At 36.9% G+C, this 25,293-nt stretch overlaps 1 protein-coding gene across 1 annotated transcript in view; it reads right to left on the bottom strand.

Moving 5' to 3' along the window:
• Positions 1–3,967: 3,967 nt before the first annotated feature.
• The window catches only part of LOC139686135 (trypsin-1-like), a 43,729-nt gene continuing 22,403 nt past the window's right edge, over positions 3,968–25,293 (bottom strand). Inside the window, exons 2-8 of the mRNA XM_071583319.1 lie at positions 24,829–24,913; positions 16,740–16,902; positions 16,221–16,229; positions 10,250–10,455; positions 8,746–8,948; positions 4,778–4,835; positions 3,968–4,160 (exon numbers count right to left, since the gene is read on the bottom strand). Of these exons, the coding sequence (XP_071439420.1) occupies positions 4,039–4,160; positions 4,778–4,835; positions 8,746–8,948; positions 10,250–10,455; positions 16,221–16,229; positions 16,740–16,902; positions 24,829–24,913 (846 nt within the window). The 3' untranslated portion in view covers positions 3,968–4,038. The remainder of the gene's footprint in view (positions 4,161–4,777; positions 4,836–8,745; positions 8,949–10,249; positions 10,456–16,220; positions 16,230–16,739; positions 16,903–24,828; positions 24,914–25,293) is intronic.

Here is a 25,293-nt window from a genome sequence, read left to right as displayed (position 1 = left end):
ATCTAAGAGAGGACTGGTCAGGAATTGCATGACCAATCCACTTTGGCACATGGGTAGGAATAATGGTTGATCTCAAGTTAGCCCCAGAAAAGTTCAACTGAATAAAATGCCAATTTCATTCATGGTATAATGAATGCTCTAATTCTTGGAAAGATTCACTAGGGCACTGTTTTAATACTTATGCCAGAAATAATTAGTGTGCTATAGAAAGGGAAGACAGTCCTCATATGAAGCAAGCAAAGACAGTTTCTTGCATATCATTGCTGTTCACCTGAAGAATGGCACTCAAGTTTTGACTATGCAGTAGTGCCAGTGGCTTAGGGCTGGGGTAAAATGAAACGTATGCTATGAAACCATAAAGCACATGAAATTTTTCATCAACTGTGTACTAGAAAGCTGGCCCATGTAAATTTGTTGCTTATGTATTATAGTGATTCATTAAAATATTACATTTTAATTTTACATTTTTAAAGGAGTGTTTCCATAAAGGTCCAAAATTTAAAGGAACAGTATATGCAGTTTAAATGAAGAACTATTTAACACCAAAAATTGTTTGGCCTATTATTTTACAGGAATAAAATAATAATTGAAATTTAATGATAAATTAGTAAACAAATGATAAAAAACAATGGCAGTAAAAAGTACTGGAATGAAAAATAAAAAATTAACATTTTTGATTAAGATTCACATGATATCACATTAATTCCTTGCATAAGTTGACTTCAAACAATTTTATAACAGCATAATACCTAAATATATAGGCGTTAATAAATCAAAAAAAGAACTATGAGGAAATAACTGTCATGACATTGACCATTATGTGAATAAAAAGAAAAAATTCAAATAAATTCATGCTTTTAATACAATTTCATTTTTATTTTACCCTTCCTATGTCAGCAAATCTACAAACTAGATCTCACATACTCTTTGAAATATATCCTTCTCTTTTCTTGCAGCAAGTTCAGTCTCTAAGCATGTATTGCACAAAGATACGTCTTTACAATTTTGTCTTCACCATTAAGTTAAAACAATTTTTGAGTTCTCTTGAGTAAAATTATTTCCGGGTTAACTACATTTCCGTGAGTTGCAGGTTTACATTCATTCCCTTTTAGGCAGTTAAATTCCAAACTTTCAAAATAATTTTAATACACATCTACCTTCCAATTGAATCATGCATTGTTATTAATGAGAATTCCAGGGAAAATTTCATGTATTTTATTTTTAATAAAATGCGGTCAAAGACTTGCTTAAGGTTAAGGTTTAAATCTTGTTGAACATTTTAGGTCCTGATATCTAAGAACTAATGTTTAATGAAATGGAAAAGCATATTTTCCATTCAATATCCATTTTCTGGCTTATCAGAATAGTCCCTCATCAAACTGTTTGGCATAGCATTTTTTAAGATTTTTTAATGCTGTACTGAGGATCTTTTGTGAACATATATTTCCTTGGGATGAATTAAAAGTCAATCAATTGCTTGAGAAATCTTTCTTCCAGAATATAATTCAACACCTTCATTCACTGTGTAAAATGGTTAGTCTGGAAGACATCATAGTTCATTATGTATAATTTAACACTATGACTAGGCCATGACATCTAAACTTCCCCAAGTCAATGCCAAGGTATTGAGGTACCCACTAACTGAAAATTTCTCGTAAGCACCCATGACAGTGGTTTGAAAATATAATTAAAAAAATATGAAGAGTTTAAACACTTTGTGCTTAAGATGTAAATTTGCATTTCAGAGACTTTAGAAACTATGTATTAAGTCAGGTAAAACCAAATAGTACATATTTTACTCAATTTAGGTACATATTTATTGTAATGCATTCACTAACTAGATCATAGTACATTATGCTTATGATCCAATCCAAAGACAATAATTCACAAATACAGAAATAAAATTTAAGATTTACATTTGGTGGTTTAGTAAAAAATGTCCTGCAATATAATGAACAGACAAAATAATGTATAGTAAAACAAAAAACTTATAGTTTTCATGGAATGACTTTTGTTTCAAAATTCACCATTTAATAATTATTATTCTATGGTAAAACATTTTAAGAGACAATATTGAATTTAAATGAGAAGGTAATCCATAATACATTTTTAATGGTATTCATTACCATAATGCAGAAATATATGTATATATTGTTGAATTTAATCAATGGATAAATCAAACGCAAATATTTGATGCATACAAATATTAATGTACTGTTCTTGAATAAATAGTCTATCTAACTATTAAAATAAATTACACTGAAATAACATTTGATGGACAATTAACCTTGCATACAATACTTATAAATTATGAATAGATAGCATTTAAGGAGGTTCTGAATAATTCTCCTTGGAACCTATGGCGTTGTGGGTCAGGAAGAAGGGCTGCTCTTCATGTACCCTTCAAAGAGCAGCTGAGTAATTGAAGTGATTATTTCTACCTGCATTAATTAGGGAATGGGAATCTCTAAGCAGATGGGTTTGATCATTTCATTACTGATGAACATATATTACAATTAGTCCTACTATTAATTACCTAACCTTCTCCTATATACTTACAATGCAGATAAATATCTAGTATTGAAGAAATTAAGCACAAGTCTCCATGGTACAATATTCCCGTTTAATTAAATTTATTGGCAGCAAATTTGGTTAAAATATGACGTTCATTGAATAACAGGAATTCAGAGTTTGGTCCTATGCTACAAAATTTCCTGATGTGCTCCTTCTACTGCCCCAAAACATATTTCCATATAAACGAACGACTGCATCAAGTTTTATATTCTTATAATGAGTATTTTCTAATACCTCTCCTTAATTTATCATTTAAATCTTGACTAAAACTCAAACATATGTTTAGACAGATTGCAACATTTATTTTCATGCTTGAGAACATAATAAACATCCTGTAAACTGTTACCTACTTGGAAGCATTTGTTGACTTTTCTGAATGAATTGGTTCTTTAATCAAAATATCAATAATTATGACATTTAAAATAATTTACATGGTACTAAAGGATATAAAATCCTTAGAACATTTCAATACTGTCTCTCTCCTTACAATGAAATATGCAACCTCTCTTTATTACCTTTACAGCACCTTCTGTAAAAAAAATCAAGCATTCAGGTAAGAATATAAATTCATTTACAAATGGATTCTAGTAGTATAGCCGTATTTTAATATCATTTATCTACAGCTATTACTTCTGATGGTAAACCAAACCTTATTACATACTAAAGGAGGCTTTATGAACATTATTTTTTTATTCATACGTTGTGTTCTCATATCCTTTGCCACTGGTTCCAGTGTAGCCCTTAAGTGTATGCAATAACTTTATAATTTAACATATAGTGTAATCAACAGTGGAAGAACTGTTAAATCTTTGTTTTTAAGAGAATTTGCTTTTGCCTTAAATCTGTCACAATTCATTTGAAGACTTGGGCTGCAGCTTCCAGGGAATAACTTTCTTACTGTAAGTACTTAAACATAACAATGATCACAGTTGATATTAATGGAATGATTTTATGATAATGGCAGGAAGTTCCCTGGAGGATTTCTAATTTAATATATTAAAATATATTGGGTTGAATAAATATTGATTAAACTTATATTCATAGCACCTCTTCTCTTTCACAAGAATGTGCTTCAGTTGCATTTTCGTTGTAATCATTTTGATTAAATGATTCTGTGAGGAAATGTACACATGCTGAGCGAGAAAATAACCCTTGCAAAGGCCAAATATATTTTTTCACATTAACTGTTAATTACAGTTTTTAAAATCATGAACTTCTGTACCAGCAAAAGTACATTTTTCACAATCTGGAAGCAAAATAGTTAATGAACACCAATTAATGGCGTATTTACTTGTAATTGCTAAAGTCAGTGAATAAACATAATTTTTCTCTTTGCAAGAAAGATAAATAGTCAAAGAGTCATTGGATTTATAAAAGGGCTGGGATAATTGAGCATTATTTAGAGCATTATGACAGTCATTTTCTTAAAAGTTTCCCCTGCATAATAAGTTTGTCACACATCACTCAGTCAGTACAGTAACACCCTTCTTTTGTGTTTTCTGCAATCCAGTCAAGGTAACGGTTGACTCTTGTATAAACACCAGGATAGCCAGGACGAGCACACCCATTACCCCATGATACCACTCCTGGAAAAGAAGAACATACTTCTTGCAAATACTGCACATATATTTTTTATTTCCAATTTTTTTCATTACAAACACATATGAATTATATATACATGTAAAATGCATATATATACATATACATATATATATATATATATATATATATATATATATATATATATATATATATATATATATATATATATATATATATATGTATGTGTGTGTGTGTGTGTCTTTATATATGCATACGAGGGTGGTCTGAAAAGTTTCCGACTTAATTCTGTAATTATGAAAGCATTATAGGCAAGCCCTGTAGTTTTTGTGTGACTGAAGTAACAGAGTTTTATACTAACTGAAATGCTTCAGACATTCTAAAAGCTTCCTAATGCTTCAATGGATTGTCACCCGAAGGTAAAAGCTTTAAATAGTGCATTTGTTTAAATGTATGAATATTGCCATAAATGTGTAGTTTCACTTGTCATCCAATACTTACATTAGTATTTTAAGTGTGTGGTTTCCAGTACCAATGATTAACAAGATTCATAGAAGTGGAGGTTCTTTAATTATGAGCCTTGGAAATGAAACTGTTTTGCTTTTAAATTATTGCTCTCGGTAAATTTTGAATGCAATCTTACCTATCAATTCATATGTTTTATCTGGTCTTTCAGTCACCAGTGGACCACCACTATCACCCTGAAAGAAAGGACATACAAAATAGTTAATGCCCATTGGCTTCCTCTGATGTTGCAAAATGCTAAAGTGAAATGCAAAAACATCATCAATTCATGATATAATGTGAAAAGTTATGTTCTTATTTCCATGCTTACATAATGGGGCAGATAATGGTATGGCACATCCGAAAGCTAAAATCACCCATCATCCTTGTAATTTATCAGTGGAGCTCTTTTCTTGAAATTTATGAATCCTATTTCATGACTTCTCTTAGTTTATGTCTTTGAGACAGGGAGTGTGAAAGAAACTGAAAATATTATATGATTGAAAAATATTTATTTCCCTAAGAAAAATTCATACTATTTAATTTCCTGGCAGGCTGCAGTTTCTTCAGAAGTGATATAAGAATTATCTTGCTATTCTTATCCATAGAATATAATGTTGTATTTCTTCTATGGATACAACTTATTAAGTGAGATCCATCAGAGGGTGATTTGATGAAAGGAAATAAGTATGCTTATAGAAATGTCATAAAACTTTTACCATGGGCTACTTATGTGTAATTCCATGTGAAATCATCAGATGACTGAAGGTAAACTATTTTTAATTTCCAGGGAGTTAGCAATAAATTATGACCATATTCACATAGAGCAGAATTAATTTCTATTTTTTAACCATATTGTCCACTCGGTGGGTTTTTTAAGTAATCAATGTTTACTAAAGCATTTATGTAGGTCCAAAAATTTGCTATGACGTAAATTCCATTAAAATGGCAAATGTAATTTTCATTTCATTCAGAAGTTCATACAGATAATAAAGCTGTCAAAGCTAGCCAAATATTCTCCAGCACAAAAGTCGGCCATTTTCGAGGTCAAACAGGCCTGTTGAAGAATGCTTATAAAATTTTACTATTAACCGGGAGATACTGCGACAGTAATTTCTAATAATCCGCTAATGCGCGATATAATGCATTCATTTCAAAGTGTGAAATTTATTCGCCTTGACCGGAATTCGAACTGGACCCTTCGATGTCCGGCCGAGTATTTTAACCATTTAAGCTACCACAGCGTCCAAGGAACAAAAAGTAATTACGAAATACCGCATATCCAATGTAACAGATACACAACTCCAAGCATAAATAATAGGGTGCTTACCCTTTACATTTCAATGAAACCGCGGCAGATGTCGCGATTACCTGCAACATTGTATGTACCCCATAATATCTTGGTCCTTTAGAACCAATACTCAATTCGCCACCTCGGTAGCTTAATTGACTACAGAACTTGACCGGACATTGAATGATTAGGGTTCAAATCCCGGTCAAGGCGGATGCTTTTTACACTTTGAAATTGTTTCCTCATTTTGCTAACCTAATTAAACAAAATAAATACAATCCAGAAAAAAATCGCCCTCTGATAACCTTCAATAAGTGAGTAATAATAATGGCAATAATAAATGCTTAGTACATTTTGGCAGGACATTATCTCCATTGTTATGGACAATATAATTTTTTAACGCAGCTTTAGGCGTTGTTCTCAATTGCTTTTGTATTCACAGGCATGTAGATGATGATGTATATAAAATATAATCAAGACATTTTATACTATATTTCTGAGACTCAATTCGAGGGAGCGACCACTATTTGCGCTATAAAATACACTTTGACTCTCTGGAATCGGCGGATGCTACCGCAGGGAAGATATACTCTTTACCGTTTTCGTGATTTTTGAAGTAATTTGGTTTTAAACATTCTTACTTTGGCTATTTATTGAACTGAACTACATATTCTGTTCTTTGAGCGGAAAAACTCGAGCCAGAGTCGACTCTTGGTGGTCCGCACTTAAACCGAAACCCCAATCATCAAATTCCATGCAAGTAACATTTTTCCCAATTATAATTTACTACTGACTGTGCACTCAATCTTTTGTTGCAGAAATAAGCGACAAAAGAAGCGAGGAATTAAAAAAGTACTAATTTAGGTATGAAGGGTTTTCAATAACTCCTAAGGAGGGTACAGGGTTAATTTCCTTATTCCACGCCATCTCCCGCATTTGTTCATTTTATACCTTGTTGCATAAGATCAATAATATTATTGGCAGCTGCTGTATTCTACGTTCAAAATGCATTAGTTAATATGAATAACCTTTTATTTTCCATAATTTCACAGGAGAGATCTCAAACAACAAAAAATTTCTAGCTGCAATTGCAAGAAATGCTAAAAGAGCATGAATGAACCTTAACAGAGCACATGAATCCACTATCCGCTGGCTTTTTTGAATTCACTTGTGTGGCTCGCCATGTCAAACTTGTCAACCGTTGCTTTCTCTCGAAAAGAACGGCTAATGGTCATGATTCGAAGACAGAAAATGTGGATAGAGGAGATATCTAGAGGTGGTGGCATGGTAATGGCAGTGATAGGCGAGAGAATGTTTGGTAACAGGATCGGGATTTCAGAAGAATTAAGCTTCCCGAAGGAGAGATGATGATGGAATGAAGAACTCCGAAGCCGAAAGTAATGTGAGGAAAACAAGAATAATTACACGGAAAATTCCGCCATTATGAGTCTAGTATTAGTCCAAATAGTTCAAAACTACCATTTCATCAGACTTACCTCTATTAGTTGATTTAGGTGACGACTAATGATGAATAAGAAAGAAAGAAAACAATTTTATTAAAATTTTTGATTCATTACTTGGGCTTTCTTCTTCCATTCTCTGCCCCTCGAGTTATTCTGGCAATGGGGGTTTTATGTGGTCCAATGACCGCTAGGATTATGCTGTCAGGATAAAAAGTCCCTGGTTTGGTCAACCCGATTCAGATCAAAGGATATGGAACAGACAAAGAGCAACATCTGGTCATTCAGATCGGGTGTTGGACGTATGGATGAGAACCCTATCCTGCGAAATAATCACTTGAAAAAAAGCCCCCAAAATGGCCCCGGGTACACGAAAACTTTGGAAATGGGCCAGGATCAGATGTAGGGCCCCCGTGGAGCATCGTGGAGACAGTTTCAGCAAGAGGCATAGTAAAAAGGCTAATGAATCTAATAATCCAGTTTATGAACACCTTAGATTAGCAAGGATTGCCGAAAGTATTCAAAGAACAGATAGAGAAACATAAAATTAGCATTATATCCCCGCAGGAATTCAGATGAAAGGGTAGAGACACATTATATCAGGAAAATATACACATTTATACACCACAGAGAAAAGCATAGATTATGGCATAGGCTCCACTGTGAGAAATTAGTTCAATGTTTTGAAACTGAAATTCCACCTATTAAATGATAGAATATAAAAAAAACTAACCTGGAGGTCGGTTTGATTCGCGTAGGCGAGGGAAGAGTACTAAGTCCAATACGGCGGGGGTGAAATTCATACATCAGAGTAGGGGTGCCCTGTACCATCTAGGGTTTCCCAGGAAGATCTAGTACCCGAAAAATCATGCAGCGTGCCCAGAGGTATACCCGGGAATCTGACCCGGGCCCTACGGTTAGTAGTCCAGCGCTTTAGGTTACCACTTCCCCCATAGTATAATATATGCATTTAAAATTAAGAGTAATATATTTAACAATACATTGTGTCTCAGTAAACATTCACAGAAGAGAAGGAAGAACCTAGGTGCCATGTGCGATAAACCAGAAGAAATATATGGCGAAATAGAATATTAAGGTGTGAAAGATATTAGAAGTCAACATTAGAAGGTGTTGCATGAAATGAAGAGGTTTGTAGTAAAAGGTGCACGTTGAAGAGCTGCTAACTTCAGACGGTGATAATTATTTATTTTTTCTCGCTGTCTTTTAAAAAGAATCTAAAATATTGAATTGGTGGGTTAACAAGTATTCCAGAGATAACCATTTAGATTAGTTAATAATAGATGCGTACAATCCTTTTCCTTAATGCATGCTGAAGAAATGAATGGCTTTCTCTACCTGACAGGAGTCTTTACCGCCTTCTGCGAATCCAGCACAGAGCATGTTTCCAGAAATCATAGACGCGTTGTATTTTGTCTGACGGCACTTCTCATTGCTCATTACTGGTAATTCTACTTGTTGGAGAATACATGCGGGTTTACCGTCTTCCATCAACGTTCCCCAGCCGGATGCAACGGCGGTTCTCCCCACGTATAACTCACCTGAAAAGGAAATCAGTAACATGGATGAATGCAGTATTGTCTTGAAATGCCGCAAAAGTTCTTTTCGATGTATTTAAGAAACATTTATGAGAGGAGAGAACCATGAAGCGAAAAATGATCATTTTGGAAAAGAAGAGTGTTTACCGACAAATTAAGGAAATTAGAATTTATATATAATACAGGTGCATCACCAAAACAAAGTAAAATTTTGTAAGGTTTGTATCATTCGGGATTGAATTGATCAAGTGAGTTTTTCGCATATTTCTAGAGGGGGAACTTTGCTGTGGGTTGCTTCAAAGAATGCCTACCTTCAGAAAAACAGATGATTTCCAGATTTCATCAAGTTCATCAATCTATTGCATCAATTTCCGAATTAATTCAAATCATTAATAATCATGATAGCGCTCTTCTGAGGATAAAATAATTTAAAGACGTTGTATCCATAATAATACATAATGTACTCTATCTTATTAATTGATCCTATAAGGGGAATTTGAATTTATCCACACAGAGCGAAGATGCACTTGAAACGCTCCCACACGCTATGGCATCATCGAGCGGAACAACTCTTAGACTCAGTATTATTGCATACTACGGTAAACAAGACTTAGAAATGCATTTAAATCAAAAGATATTTTAAATGCCTCCTGCCTGACATGAATTCACTTAGAATGAATTAAATTTTATGAGGTCCTGGAAAATTTTCTGCGTTCTTGAAGAAATGGTTATGTCTGAACTTTTGATATTTCGGCGGATTTTATCCGGTTCCAGTTATATTTTGGCTGAAAGTCGATATAGAACGAAATATCTATAAATTTGGTAGGATAAGAATCCGCAGCATCTGGATTACTCTGCGAGTTAACTCCGGATCGGGTTAGCCACGTTGGACATTAAGCATTTAGAAAAAGCTCCTCGTGTAAATTTTATTGAAAATACTTGTAGTTTCAACTGTAATATTAAGTTACAATCACTAGTTTTCGTTTCGAGTATTACAATAACTAATTGAAATTCTTGGCGTCTTCTACTTCTTGGGTTATTTATTTACTATTCGTCACACAGCCAATAAATTGCGTATTGATCCATACTTTTGAAGAAACCTAGAATAGTGAGAGAAACTCAACTTTACAGCGTAGGTATAATATATTGTTTAGGTAGCATGCACAACTATTTGAAAACATGATACGAGAAATATTCCAAGTAAATCACCCAGTTGCTGCTATTATTCTCCCATGCTTCACAGAGAAATTAGGAAAATCAACAAGCTAAAGCAAACAGAAGGATAAAAGGCTGGAACGTCTTACCTTTGCTGGCGGGCAAGCATATTGGGCGAATGGTATCCGATATGGGCACTCGGTCATTTAATCGGAGCAGGGCGATGTCATTGTCAAAACTAGAATAGCTAAAGTCTTGGCTTATAGCTCTGAGAACGAAGCGGGACTCTGGTTTCACCTCCATGTCACATCTGTCGTGTTCTCCGAAAGTCACTTTGATCATAAACCACATGAACCTGAGGATAGTAACAAATTCATTAGTATATATTGAAGGCCAGTAACTTTTTTAAAGTAACCGAGTTCTTCAGTGAAGACGTTCTCTCGCTCCAAAATTTGCTTGACTAAAACCTCGTTTGAGTTTCTAAATTACGAATGTACGCCTCTATTTGGCATTTTCAGTGTGAGGAAAGAAGAATCGTAGAAGTATTTTCTCCGTCATAGAATTATGATGGCCTTCTCTATGAAAAATGTCCCTATGTATTTGCGCATTTACTATGGAAGATAGGAAACCAACAATTATGAGGTCAGATTGTTAATTTTAGCTAACAAAAGCTCAGCAATCATTTTTTGTAATCATAAAAACTCATCGCTACGAAGGCCATATAATAAAAAATGACAATAATTTTTTAACAAAATATTTCTACCCAGCCTCAAAATTTTGATTTACCATTTCAGGTCTCCACTGGACGTAGTGCACTTGTCACGACTTTTTTCCAGTCTTCGACGACATCCTGGCAACGACTTCTGTTGGTCCTTCTTAACTGCCTCGGCTATCTTAATCTTGCTTCTGATGTTAAAAAAGATTTCCCCAAAGGTGTTTCTTCAAACAGCATTAGCAGAAGAAAGTCACATGGGCATATGTCTTGACTATAGATACACGGATGAGGAACACACTTCACATCGATTTACGCGAGATATTCTCCTACAACATTTGCGATGCGCGACCGTGCATTATCGTGGTGCAGCATCCAGCCTATTACTTTGAAAGGTGGCCTTTTGCGAATGGTACGGACTTGAAATAATTTCAATACATCCTTATAGTATTCTTTATTTACAGTTGCATATGCTGTTATGATATGCTGACACACCATTCCCTAGAATTCGGAAAATCATATGACCATATCTTTCCCAGCTGATGCCACCACTTTGGCTTTTTTGGAATTAGTGATGCCATAGATTTTTAAACAGAGCTTTCCGTTTGCTCTCCGGATGAAAATGATCAATTCATATTTCATTTGCAGCCACACCCTCCGAATAAAACTCCTCATCTTAATGTAACATCGACCACGAACAACTCTGACCACGATAGTCCTGCTCTCCGGCAGTCTAGCCTGCACCACGCACGATCACATCCCTTGCGCGATGTTTCTTTCAGAGGAGTAGCTGGCGCCACGTAAAACTTCCAATGTTTCTAATAGTGCTCTTAACGTTGTTCAACGATCTTCTCTCATAAAGGCAGCAGCAGTTATAATATTTACTTCCATAAGAGCAGTGACTAGAGCTCCAGACCCACCTTCCTTTGAAATTGATCGTCCTCCCTCTCTAAACATTATAAACCATCCTCTATCTGCACTATCGGGGAGGACAGACTCCCCATAATCCTTATGCATCATTGCATAAGCCTTGACTGACAAATTTTCCAGGTGAAAGCAAAATTGTAATGCAGTGTGCCGGCTCGTGTCATGTGTTACCTCCCCCGTTGCCGTTAGAGAACCGAACATATTTCAAATTGCAACAACTGTCGCTAAGGAAATACTATAATCAAATTAATGAATCTTGTATTACAAATTTATTATAGATTAAGCTAACAATAAGATGAATGATTAAATATTTACACAATTACTTATGTGCATAAAGCATTTATTATTAACTCTTTATCGAACAGTCCTCGTATTGTTCTACATTGAATACAGCTTCTTGCTTGGTCTTGTAACTTTATATTTAATAATATAGCGAGACCTTTTCGATAACTTTGTTGCCCTTGATAGAAGATTCTTTGAAATAAGTTTTACCTCAATTGTTCTGTTATTACTACTCTAGTATTATCACTATTACTCTGTTATTAAATATATATTCTTTAATTATTTTACTCCTCGCGTCCATCTGGTCTCTCGTGAAAAATGCTTCATCATTCTCAGCGCATCTATAGCGATGGGCTTCCAGTTATTAACAAAATTTTCCATTGTATGAAGATCTACTTTTTTGCTGTTGTAAAAATTAAATACTGCTATAATTAGGAACCACTTTAACACAGTCATAAATTGCTACTTTCTGTTCATCGGAATGGGATGGTTACTTATCAAGTAAATTTTCTTTTTTAATATCACTGTTATAGTTTTCAACTCTTATAAATGCAGAACCACAGAGGAGGAACTTTGAAAAATAATGATAATATCGGCATCATTGGAATATTATTTCTTTGATTTTATAATAAGACCGCTGTTTTTATGGCAAGTTTATTCGGAAAGATGCACGTCCCGTACCGATACATGCAGGCTAATATATGTTATGAAATGGTATTAGATGGTGAACGCAATATTAGTATTGTAATTTGTTTGAGCGTCCATTATCAGCCACTTTATTTGCCTTTTTTGATCAATCTCTAGGGTATTATGACAATAACTATGCTGTTTTGTGAATTCACAGAGAAAATTTAACATTAATAAATCTTTTGTTTAGGTTTATTTCACCGTGGTGTCATAATGTTTCCTGAAGGACGCTTTAAAGTTTCGACACCATCGCGGGAATCGTCTTCAAGATCCTCTTCAGTGTCTTCAGGAAACGTTTTAAGAAGAGCCTAAAGAGAATTTGTGCACATGCACTCGTGCCGTCATAACGACTTCCTAGCAGTTTTTATGGGAGGCGGCCGACAGCTAAAGTCATTTGCGCCCTTAGGGATGGATGGGAAAGGAAGGGTGGAGAGAAAACCGTCGTCGGCATTGGCCTGCTCTTGTCGAAAGGCGCCAAGGAGTACGCAGTTTAACGTCCCATCCGATGGACCTCGTACTCACTCAAAGTGCTCTCCATAGATCACCTCAAGAAGGGATCGGGATACCACTGAAAAACATTTGTTGTCTCCAGGATTTGAAACCGGGCCCTCTGGTGGGAAGGCTGTACGTTAGCCACCGCACCATCCCGATCCCCCACGCCTTCCTTTTATCACAAGACGCTGAGACGGATGTACAACTTGAAATAAGAGATTGACTGAAAAAAGATCGGTGAGAAAGCCTCAGTAGAAACCAAAGAAATAAAATGACGGCTATGCAAATCATGAGCAGAGTTTCTACAAGGGAAAGTAGAGTAGGGCGGCAATAAAGCGTAGGACTAGAGCGTTCAACTGATGCTCGGTGAATCACATTTCAAAACCGGTTGTTGCCCGAATTTCAAACCGGAAAATATGAACACATCCCACAAAAGGTTTGTTAAGTGTAATCGCAGGCGGCGTCCGGGAAATAAACTAATGCTATATTTATGAGTCATTGATTTTTATATTTCTTGACATTAGATAGTAAGTAGTAGGTATCAATATTTCAAACAAATCTTTGTTTTTTTCGTAACGGCTTATGGGCGTGGAATATTTTCAGGCAAGGATGAAATTACCTAAACATAAAAATTTAATTGCCCCATATTAAATTCATTTAAACGTTTTTCGTCCCAATCCATGAACATGACATGAAATAAAAAAAATTTGGAGGAGACCAGAAGAAATTATTTTCTTGTGACTGCGGAGATCGAAGTGACAGCAGCATGAGTGTTTCGGAGGAGGAGGAGATCACTGAAAAAGTTACCGCATTATCACGCGAACACCAGTCAGCTCTGCTTGAAAGGGTTGACATCACTAATATGTGACCCAGTACCACCAAAGATGAGGGCAAGGGGTGATTTAATGGTATCGTATGACTATGAACCTCTGAATCGCTCTAATATATCAAACAATGGTCCCCAAAATTTTACCTTCAGGGGTCAACGTGGTAAATTCTAAAGGTCTCACTGAACTAAAGAAAAATCTATAACATTAAATAAGGGTAGTTTAGGAGTTAGTTGTATAATATGGGGAGTTCTTTAAGAGTGAGCTGGCATAAATCATCCAATGGCGTGCATGGCATGCATGGCAAATTTAAATATACAAGAACATCAGAGATGAACTAGACACGCGATATTGATGGGGGAAATGATAAAATGAAATAAGAGGTAACTACTGCATTCATTAATTAGAGTTAAATACTGAAAAAGTGTCATTTTCAATGCTAAGGTAATATCCAAAATGAAAGATAACGCGTCGTTAGGTTGAGGCCTCTCACGAAAACTAACAACGAGGTTTGTTCTGCTTTGCTCTGGATTATCTACTGCAACAAGGAATTGAATAATGACGAATATTAGGATTGGTAAATAATGAAAGAATTTAAGAAGCCGATATCACAAGGGAGATGAATAAGTGAATAGAAGAATATTAGAACTGAGCTGAGAAGAAGAATGCGCAGAGAGTTAAATAATTAACATAGCCGAGAAAGTAATAGGGCGAAAGAAATACGGTGGAAATACGCGTGTGATAATAAGAAGTCATTTCAGAGACATAAAAATAGAGGTACTGAATAAGAAGGCAAGGCAATTGCCATGATATAGCAAAGGATAAACTATACACACAATATCGAATAAGCCAGGAAAGGTATTAATGGAGCCGGAAGAGATTCAGGGAAGAATAAAAGAATGCGTAGAAGAGCTTTATGGTATAGATATTAAACTAGCCAAATTAGGGTTATAATGGGAATATGACGTAGAAGAGGATGTATTGAGTCCAGAATTACTAAATAATGAGCTAGAAAATGCACTCGGAGATATGAAATCCGAAATCTGCGATTGTATCAGATGGCACAAATCAGGGCAGAAGAGAGAATCGACTTGGGCAGTGATATACTGGGTGCATGAAACGTTTCTCCATTATTTCCAGTCTTAATGTCAACATACGTATATGCTAAGAAAAGCTTTACTGAGAGCGTGCCAAGGGTGGCTCGGCTTGAGATTAGAATTCAATTGTGTTGCGAGGTTATGAAGTCCGCTAGGTTTGAAAATGAGTAAGCAATAATTAGCCAGACAGCCAAATTAGTGCAATCATATGGCATGAAGCATAACTAGAATTATGGAATTAAGATGAATCACAAACATAAGCAATGAGAGTCTAGAGTATAGAGAAAGCTAAATTGAACTAGGAAGGAATAAAAATAGAGATCGAGATTTTGCGGTGGCTATCGTACTGGCTTCCTCCCCGGAGGGCCCGGGTTCAAATCCCGGCAGTATTGAATATTTTTCAGAGGTATCTCGATCCCTACTTGAGGTGCTTTGTGGAGGGCACTTTGATCCATCCGTTCGTCGGATGGGACGTTAAGCTGCGGACCCTTTGGCGCTTTTCGTTAAGAGTAGGCTAATGCCAACGCCGGGTTTCTCTCCACTCTTCATACTTCCATGTCCATCTCTAATAGCACAAATGACCTCAGCTGTCGGTCGCCTCCCCTAAAATACTAATACTACGAAAGGAATATAATTGGAAAAATTAGAAAGAGGGGGAAAAAGTCGATTGTGGAAATATTGTATGGATGTGGTTTGTTCTAGGCCGTGATAAAAGGGAGAATGTTGGGTAGGCAAGAAAGAAGATAGGCATTTTAGAGGATATGAAGAAAGATGGAAAGTATGAAGAACTGAAGAATGAAATTCTATCGGGCAAACAAGAGGTAGTCCACGCGAATATTAATACAAAATGGTGCTCGTAATGGTGCTTGTACAAAACCATGAAACCATGATATATGATGTGATATTACCACATACTCGTAGTTATAGTAAACTAAAAAATTTAATGTATGGGCTACCAAGGTCCACGCAGATTTGGATCGGGGCAACGTGGGTCGTCTGGGCTTTGAGTCGGGGACCAATTTAATAAGCAATGAACAGAAAATAAATAATAATGGATAATTTATGAAACATGCATTAAAATAAAGTTGATTCCTACCAAAAAATTCTAATTATGTAACCAAATTATAGCCGGTAACATAATAATTTGTAATCTTTAGTGATAATACCGAGCTAAAATCCCAGTGTTTTCCCGGGTAACAAAACTGGAGTGTTTAAGTTTTCTGTTCGCTAGTTTTTCTCTGCTGTTGACCATATCGTTATTTTTTTGCTGAATAGAAAGCACTCAAGTACGTATTCTGTAGTGAATAACTTTTCATTAGCTGTTGGGGGGAGAACTTAGCGCTTTTCATGCCATATATCAATAAAAAAAGCAACTCCATTGTTGTCAACAAATTAAGAAAAAAACAAAGAGATATACTTGCACTGCACCGTTAATACACTCAAGAGCATGGGCGGTCTTAATGGTGGCCGCCATTCATGTTCATGTGAGACGGAGGAGTGTTTTAATGCCTTTCAGAGAAACCGGTCCATCCGGCAGACGCACTGGTTTATACTATGTACATCACTTGGCATTGGTGAACCACAGTTTATCATAGTAAAGCCAGGGGGAACTTACCCGCGAACGCAGTGAGCAGCGGTCAAGACGTATCGGTCATTGATGAGCATGCCGCCGCAGTAGAACTTGCTGAAATATGAGAGGCGTGCCATCCAGGGGAACTCATTAGTCCCAGCCGGTTGCCCGCCGACAATCCTGCTCGCGTCATTCCGCTCTCCACATTCTGAAAACAGCCGTGAGCATTGTGAAGTTAGGACCCAATGTGGGTACACCCGTAGTTTTCTTACTAGCTCAGCGTAAACTTGAAAGCTTGAAAATGAAATGGGCACGCTTATCTAATGCTGAAGAAGTCTTTAATTATTATGATAAATATTTTCTATACACTTGCTGCATACGTATAGTGAAAAAGTGATTTACCAAACACTTTAGTAGATATGATTTTCACTAATTTATTAAATGCCCGTTTTAACCGTCCCCTCGTTTGAGTCTATCCATTCTGTCACTCAGGAAGATTTATTTACTAAGTTGCATTCAATGTGAAACGGACAATGTGGGCGATATAGTAAGGACCTAAAATTTTATTCATAAAAGACTGAATTTCGATCAAGGATAACTACTATTTTGGAAACTTTTTTCATAAAATGCAGCTTAACTAGCTAGAATAGTTCTATTATGTTTTTCTGATTCAAAATAATGCTTTTTTATTTGAATTAAAGGAGTATAAATGGTAAAAAAATCTTCATAAGAATATCATTCTTAAATGTTATTCATGACCATCATTCTTAAATGTTATTTTTGGCCCTCTCTCCGTTTATTCGCTAAACATACTGAAGCTTTCCCTCAAACTGAAATATTAGGCGAGCGGATTGTGTCCCGTAAGTAATAAAATATACAAGTTGGTGGTAAGTCTTCTAGGAATAACAGGAATTAATTTTATTAAAAAATACATGTTATCGCTATACTCCATTTCAAAATTAACCAAAATTACTTGATGAGAACATCCTTAAGTTAAGTCATCAAAGTAGATACCGGAGCATACTACACTCAACCCTTTCAACTACCATAGAGAAATTATTAGGACCACTTTTGATTTATTTCTTTACAGATGTATTTATAAAGCTTGAAAGTACCCATTGACACCAATTTCAGTCAACTGTATGACCTATAGGTTACGCCATTCGGATTCAAGTTCCGATTTTTCATTTTTGGTTTTCGAAGTAAGTTGCATTCCAGTGCTAAATAGGTTGGTTGCTCGGGTGAAAATAGAAAAAGTCCCCCCTACATACCAATTCAAGTTTTACTTTCTTAGACAGTTAGTGAAAATCATATTTTACCGAAGAAAGAAATTAATTTAAAAAATTCCTATGAGTTCTCTATGGGAGATCAAAGGGATGATTGCAACTTACTCCAGCCGTCACTTAATTGACGTCACGCTAGGATGTTTACACTAAGTGATTTCAGGTAATTTTGGAATGGAGTAACATGGGGATATGTAATTTCAAATAAGTGGATCCAGTTGGACCCCAAAGTTGGACTTGCCACACATTTGGAAAAAGGAACCTTAATCTATTCGCCAATAAGCTAATGTATTTGATCAGGTAATCCCTTCAAAGGGTGACCGGTGGTCAACCCTCGATCGCATCGTGGAGTCACGTGACTGACGCAAAATATACTGAGATGGGGCTGATTCAAATCAGCCAGCGACTCCGAGAATCACTCTCACTTCCTCAGGTACCATGATTTCTCTTTGATATAAGGAACAACCGTTTAAGAAAATGTGAAGTTTGTTATTCTACGACTCCTATCATTAAACGAACTATTATTCGGATCATCTGGTGTATGGATTTCCATGTGAGTATTCTGCGGTTTTTTAAATAAGCATTTTGACAAAACGTGCTTAATTTTATGAATAGTGCTCTACCATTGAAGGTAGTTTTTGATTGGGCACTCAGAATGAAAATCGCTAAACATGTAAGACCCACCTATCATGACACAACCCCCCCAACCACAGTATCTCCCACAAATTCCGCATACTTTCTGCCTCTTTTTGCTCTTCCCAATATGCCTATTCATTTACTCACCCTACATTGCTCGCCTAGCATCTTCTATCACAATCCTCAACATTCCATCAACAAACAAAAGGACCAGTATCCACTTATATTGCATCCTTTGAATGTTTCCCTCCTCTCCCCCGTCATGCTTAGCATTTCCTAATTTGTTTTCCTTTCCGTCCAGTTTACCTATTCCATTCTCCTCTACACCTAAATGTCAAAATACTCCAATTTACGCACATCAGATTACTTTATCGACCAAATTACCGAGCCTTAGATTCCTACATTTAATTTGAAAGTATTAACTAAATTCGATCTTTGCGTCCTTGCTGCACGTCACTGTCATCAACTCCTTTCTTGTGAAAGTCTGGGATTAATTTTTGGCCCCTACATGACCAAGTATATAACTGAAAAAATCCTTATTGCAAAATCACAGTAGGTGCCACGCATTAGAAGCTACCCATAGAAACGATCCCAAATTTGTGATAGATTTAGTACATTCGGACGCATGTTGATGTCCTGTAGTATCCCGCACACACCCTATACATTATTTGCTCTGAATATTGAAAGTGTTTTCGATTCCTAACATCGAAAGAGGACATTTAAACGGAATTTTGTGGATTTGCAGCTGAGAACATGAGAAGAAAGTAGTACGAACGAATGGCACCAGCACCTCCTATCAAGATAGTTCAAGTCCTACCATGGTTATTGCGGATCATGATTATGCGGGAACTTTAAATTAAATTTTCTTTTTATGTCTACTGATTCCGTGGGCTCAGAATTTCCACATTTTTTATATGTGCGACACTGAAACATAGATGCAGAACAGTTTGTGAGTGAAAACTCTCAAAAACGGTAACATTTTAAGCTAAAGTCGTCTTCGGCCCACAAAATTAAAAGATTTAAATAAAAATGCCTGCATCACCCTAATATTAACATGCGCAGTCACTTTACTGCGTCATATATTATTTCATGTTTATGGTCATCTGAGAATAGTGGTTTTGAAAATTCGGAAATTTAAATAAAACAACATTGCAACCGCGAGCTATTATTTTTAGTGCGTGAGGGGAGTATTTGGAATGTTAAAAGTATATTTTGTCGAAAAAGGCATCCTCACTTGGGATACATATCTACATGTATTTACACCTTTTTAAAACTCATGTCCCTAGTAGCTAAAATGTTCACTTCAGAGAGCTTGCTGCGAAACATTAAAAGCTTTTCGCGTATATTTTGAGCCTTAATATTTGTGCCCACAGATATTTTAAAATTCCAATCGAAATATAGTAATGGTCAAAGTATTGAAAACGTTACCTGTCCTCGAGCAACGTTTTGTAGACATTATGAATAAGGTATGAAAAATTGTTTCTCATTAAAAATTATGCCTACCTCGATATTCATCGGGCTAAGTACTGGGTGAACTCTACCAAACCAACCTTCGGTTTGGTTGCTGTGTTAATGGTTTATATATATACATATACAGATATATATACATATATATATATATATATGTATATACAATATATTTATTTGGTAGTTGTGTCCATCCAAAAACCTACCTTAACCGGGAGATTACTTTAGTAAAAAATTATATATATATATGTGTATATATATATATATATATATATATATATATATATATATATATATATATATATTTACTGAAGTAATCTACCGGTTAAGGTGGGTTTTTGGATGGACATAACTACCAAATAAATATATTGTGACTCCTAATAAAACACAATCCAGCAACCTACTCTACATCAAGTCCCTCTTCATCTCCGTGTACTTTCTTCTTCTCGTCCAACATCCCTATCCTGTTCCTTCCCTTTCCTCGTTTGCCTAACATTCTCCCCTCTATTAGAGTCTTCAACATCCCACTGCCGATCAATACGCCCTTCATCTATTTTTCCTTCCTCCTTAGGATTTCTCCCAACAAACCTCTCTCCTCGCCCAAAATACCTAGCACATCCTCATTTCTTTTCCTTTCGGTCCATTTCACCGTCTCCAATCTTTTCCAGACCCACATATCAAAAGCCTCTAAATCTACTTCTATCATCCTGCTTCACTGACCGCGTATTGGCGCCGCACATAACTACGCTCCATATAAAAGCTTTTACGAGTATTTTGTTAACATTCTTACTCAACGTCCCTATCATAAACTCCCTCCTCCTTTTGAAAGCCTCTTTGCCCAGCGCAATTCTCATCCTTATGTCCCTACTACTTTGATGATGTTAATACAAAACACTTCCGAGATACGTAAACTGTTCTACCTACTCTATTTATTTATCTCCTATTTTAATATTTAGCTAAGCATTTTTCTTCTGGAGTATAGCATAACCTTTGTTTTATTTATATTGATTCTCATCCAGTATCTATCACACTGAATTTTCAAATCACTCAGCAATGCTTGCAATCCCTTGTTTTTCTGACAAACTAAAGCTTGGTCATCAGAAAACCTAACTGATTTTACGGATTCCCCTCCGAATTCCCCCTTCTCCTCTCCCCCTAATTCCTCCCTTGCCTGTTTAATTATTTCCTCCACATAGACGTTGAACAGCAACGGTGATAATGGGCAACCCTGCCTTACTCCTCTTCCTAACACTACCCATCCGGACTCTCCGTTCTCCACTCGTACCTGAGCAGTATTAGACATGTACATGTTGTGGATTAACCTCATGTCCCTCCAATCTATTCCTATTTTCTGCAATATACTCAAGAGTTGTTCCCAATTCACTCTATCAAACGCCTTTTCGAAATCTACGAAATAGGCAAATACGTACTGATTGTATTCTATATTCCTCTCGATTAGTGCTCTCATTACTCCAGTGGCATCACATGTGCCTTTCCGCTACTTCAACCCAAACTGAGAATCCCCTTAGTAATTATTTGCCTTGCTCTCCATCCTTTTGCTGATGATCTTGAGTACCACTTCAGCTGTACCCATATAGTCTCTTCCTCCCACATTTTCCTAAACATTTCAGTAGTTTCGCAGGAATGTTGTCTACCCCCACGGCCTTATTTGATTTCATCTTCCTTGACGCCCTTTCTTTCTCATCGTCGGGTATGCCTGGATCTAAGCTATCTTCATCTAGGTCATGTTCCTTCTCTATTTCTCACCGGGTAGTTCTTTAATTCAAGAAGGGAGTGAAGTGGCAATGGGTTGAAGTTGGTGGTCTGTTAATGCGGAGATTCGTTCCGTGGGTTAGTTGATGCTGGAGACAATAGGGCGAAATCTCACTCGAAACTTCTAAATCTAACACGAAGAATTGAGGGCCTCCTGAAAAAACTCTTCACTTTTACTCAGTCTTTCTTTCGCGTGGGGCTTTCCTTGTCGCTTAAACGATCGCCACTCCCACCCGAACCTCCGCCCCTATTTTTCTCAAAACCGGATCTAGCTACTTCACTCCCTTCTTACATCAAAGATTCGTACCACTTTCTGGAGCGTCTACACTCAATCCCAATTCCGCACAATACGACCATTCTCATGGCCACAATAAACATTACATCTCTCCAAACCTCCATCCCCACAAAGAAGGCTTAGAAGCCCTGAAATATTACCTCTCTCTACGACCCACACCACACACCCCATCCACAGATTTCCTTATCGAACTGAGCCAAATTGTCCTCACCAAAAATGCTATCCAATTCAACGACAAAATATATTTGCAAATAAAAGGCACTTCAATGGGCATGCGTATGGCTTCTTCATACGCCAATCTTTTTATGGTTAAACTTGCACATAACTTTCTGCTACAACAAACCCTCAAACCACTCTTCTGGGCCCTTTATTGATGACATTTTCCTCCTTTGGTCCCACGGACGCGAAACTTTATCCTCCTTTATTTCCTCTCTCAACTCCTCCTCCTCGGTATCTTTCACTTCTTCTATATCTGACTCGAATATCACTTTCCTAGATATCGAAATTCACCCCCAAAGCAATACGTTTTATACCTCAGTCCACATTATACCAACCAATAACCAACAGTATCTTCATTTTGACAGCTGCCACCCATCTCATACATAACGCTCCATCCCCTTCTCACTCTCAGTCCGTGGCTTCCGTCTCTGCAACAACACAGAAATACATGGACCAACTACATGACTCTCAGAAAATGTGGGCACCCTGAAAAACTAATGAACAGTAAAATTCTCAAACCGTCAACCTAATACACTCCTCTCCCCCAACCAAACCGCCCAAAATGCCATATTCTTATCACCACTTTCTTCCCCGGAACACACAAAATTAAACATTTAATCCGTGACCTTTTCCCAATCATTAATAACAGTCAGTCCACATCAATTTTATTCCCACATTGTCCCTCCGTTTCGTTTAAACGCCCGTCGAACTTGTGAGACGTCTTCAAGTCGACAAAACCAACTGCGAGCACCCCCGTATCTCCCCCGCCCCTATCCGCACCATGTAACCGCCCACGCTGCAAATGCTGCTATCTTCTAAGACCCTCCCCCTCACTTAGTACCAACTCCCAACCGGTTGACACCTGCACCTCAAAAAACATTATATATCGCCTCTCCTGTAACTTCTGCCCTGCCTTCTACGTGGGCGAATGCACGACCACACTTTCCCTCCGCATGAATAACCACCGATATTTCACAAAATCTCCCACCTTCCTTAATTATCCCATTCATACTCACACTGCTTCCCACAACCAATCTTTTGATGACTGCTTCTCCGTTTCGGTGATTGAAATCCTTCCAAAATCTGCCAGTATCATGTATCATACCGCGAGATGGTGTATATCTGGGTGTCCCAGTCATTTAAACCCCCTGGGCTGAACCAAGCCCACTGAATGCATCATATAGCTGCCTAAATATCCCCTCCAACCCCTTTGTTCATTTCCTATTCATTCCTTTTCTCTCCTTCCTTCCCTCACCCCTTCCCCGCACATGTCCTCTCCGCTCTTCCCCGAGAACGCCATTCTGATGACGACGGACGAGCCGTTGAAACGTCAAAACTACATATGTTACCGTCCTTTCTTTATGTTCCTATATTTTAAAAATCTACGTCTGTGTTTTTATATATTTGTGCGTCGCCGAAGAGCGTTCCATTTAGAAGAAGTATATATATATATATATATATATATATATATATATATATATATGATGACGTGTAAGTACAACTATGCTGGAATCATGGGAGAGAAGTATTACGAAGAGGAACTCGGTTATTATAAATGGCCTAATTATCATAAAATGCTCTAAGGGCTAGTGTTTAACGCATAGAAACTAAACGTTTGCCCCTGGTCTGGTTGAGGTACAAACCTCAAGAAATATTTTGGATAAGTCATAAAATCAAGGAATGGAAAATCAAATGAAATAATACCCAAAATCTTGGTATGGTAATCACGCACAATAATATCACTTCCATAGACCTTTTTCGGAATGGTCATTGGCTGCCACGTCTCATTCCCTTGTATCTCATCAACGTCAAGTCTTTTGTGTTGCATTTGCAGGTGACTTGCTCCAAGCCGCAAACGATGACCCGGGTTTTCTAAAAAGAGGTCATAACTGGAGATGAGTCATGGGTCTATGGTTATGACCCTGAATTTCCCAGTCTACCCAACAGTCGGTTTATGAGAGAGCCGCTGGGATAAGTGTGTCCCAACTCCGAGGTTTTAGTACTTCGAATGGGAATAAGACCTCATTATTCTAGGTGGGCTATTTTTCTCAAAATACTGCTTGGCTGTATTTTTTCCGGACATATTTCGTGTGTGTGTGTAATTATAAAACATTTGGTCGGTTTGACAGGCGATGGTGGAGTTCACTCAGTACTAACGCGTATGGAATTCTCACATTAGGGTAGGGGGGCCGGGACATTTACCTGTGACGGTTATGGTTTCCCAGCAAGATCTGGTATTCGTAAAATCACACAACCTAGGTGTAGTCGAGAGTGCCCAAAGAGTTTGCCCGGGAATCGGACCCGGGCCCTCCAGTCAGTAGTCCAACACCCTACCCCTGGTGCCCATGTCTACTCTAAATTTTTACAGTCACTATTCAGTTATATCATAGGCTAAGATTTTCCTTAGAGCATTTCACACAGAAAGGGCAATTACTAAAACCATATACATAGTAATACTTACTGCAGCTGCACTTCTCTGGTGGTTTCGGGGGCCTCGGTCCAAATGCTCCAAAAAGGGTTTTTCCAGGACTAATTTTAACACCTTCCTGCCACAAAAAAAACAATTTTCCGATCAAAAAAGGGACGTTGGCAATGGATTTATTTACAATTGAAATATCTCAATTTTAAGAGAAAATAAGTTTAATAACATTTGGAAATAGCTACGATATAAGCCACTGCCTTAGCGGAAGTGTGCGAGGAGAGACAATGGAGGGGGGGTTTGTCTTCCATTTGCTCGACTCCTGAGTTTGTCGCAGATGGAATTCAACACAGCTCTTACGAGGGTCATCCGGAAAGTAGTACCCGTTCGTGAAATAAAGACACAAAAGTAAATATTAACAAACATAAAAAATTTTATTTGAAAGAGGATACTTTAAACTACTTCTCAACATAATCTCCAAGCAAATTAAGGCATTTATCATAACGT

This window comes from Hetaerina americana, unplaced genomic scaffold (assembly GCF_022747635.1).
Source record: "Hetaerina americana unplaced genomic scaffold, ioHetAmer1.1.p SCAF_13, whole genome shotgun sequence".
In the NCBI taxonomy this organism is placed as follows: domain Eukaryota; kingdom Metazoa; phylum Arthropoda; class Insecta; order Odonata; family Calopterygidae; genus Hetaerina; species Hetaerina americana.
The sequence above is the reverse complement of the archived record's forward strand: the minus strand, read 5'-3'. Positions and strand labels throughout refer to the sequence as shown.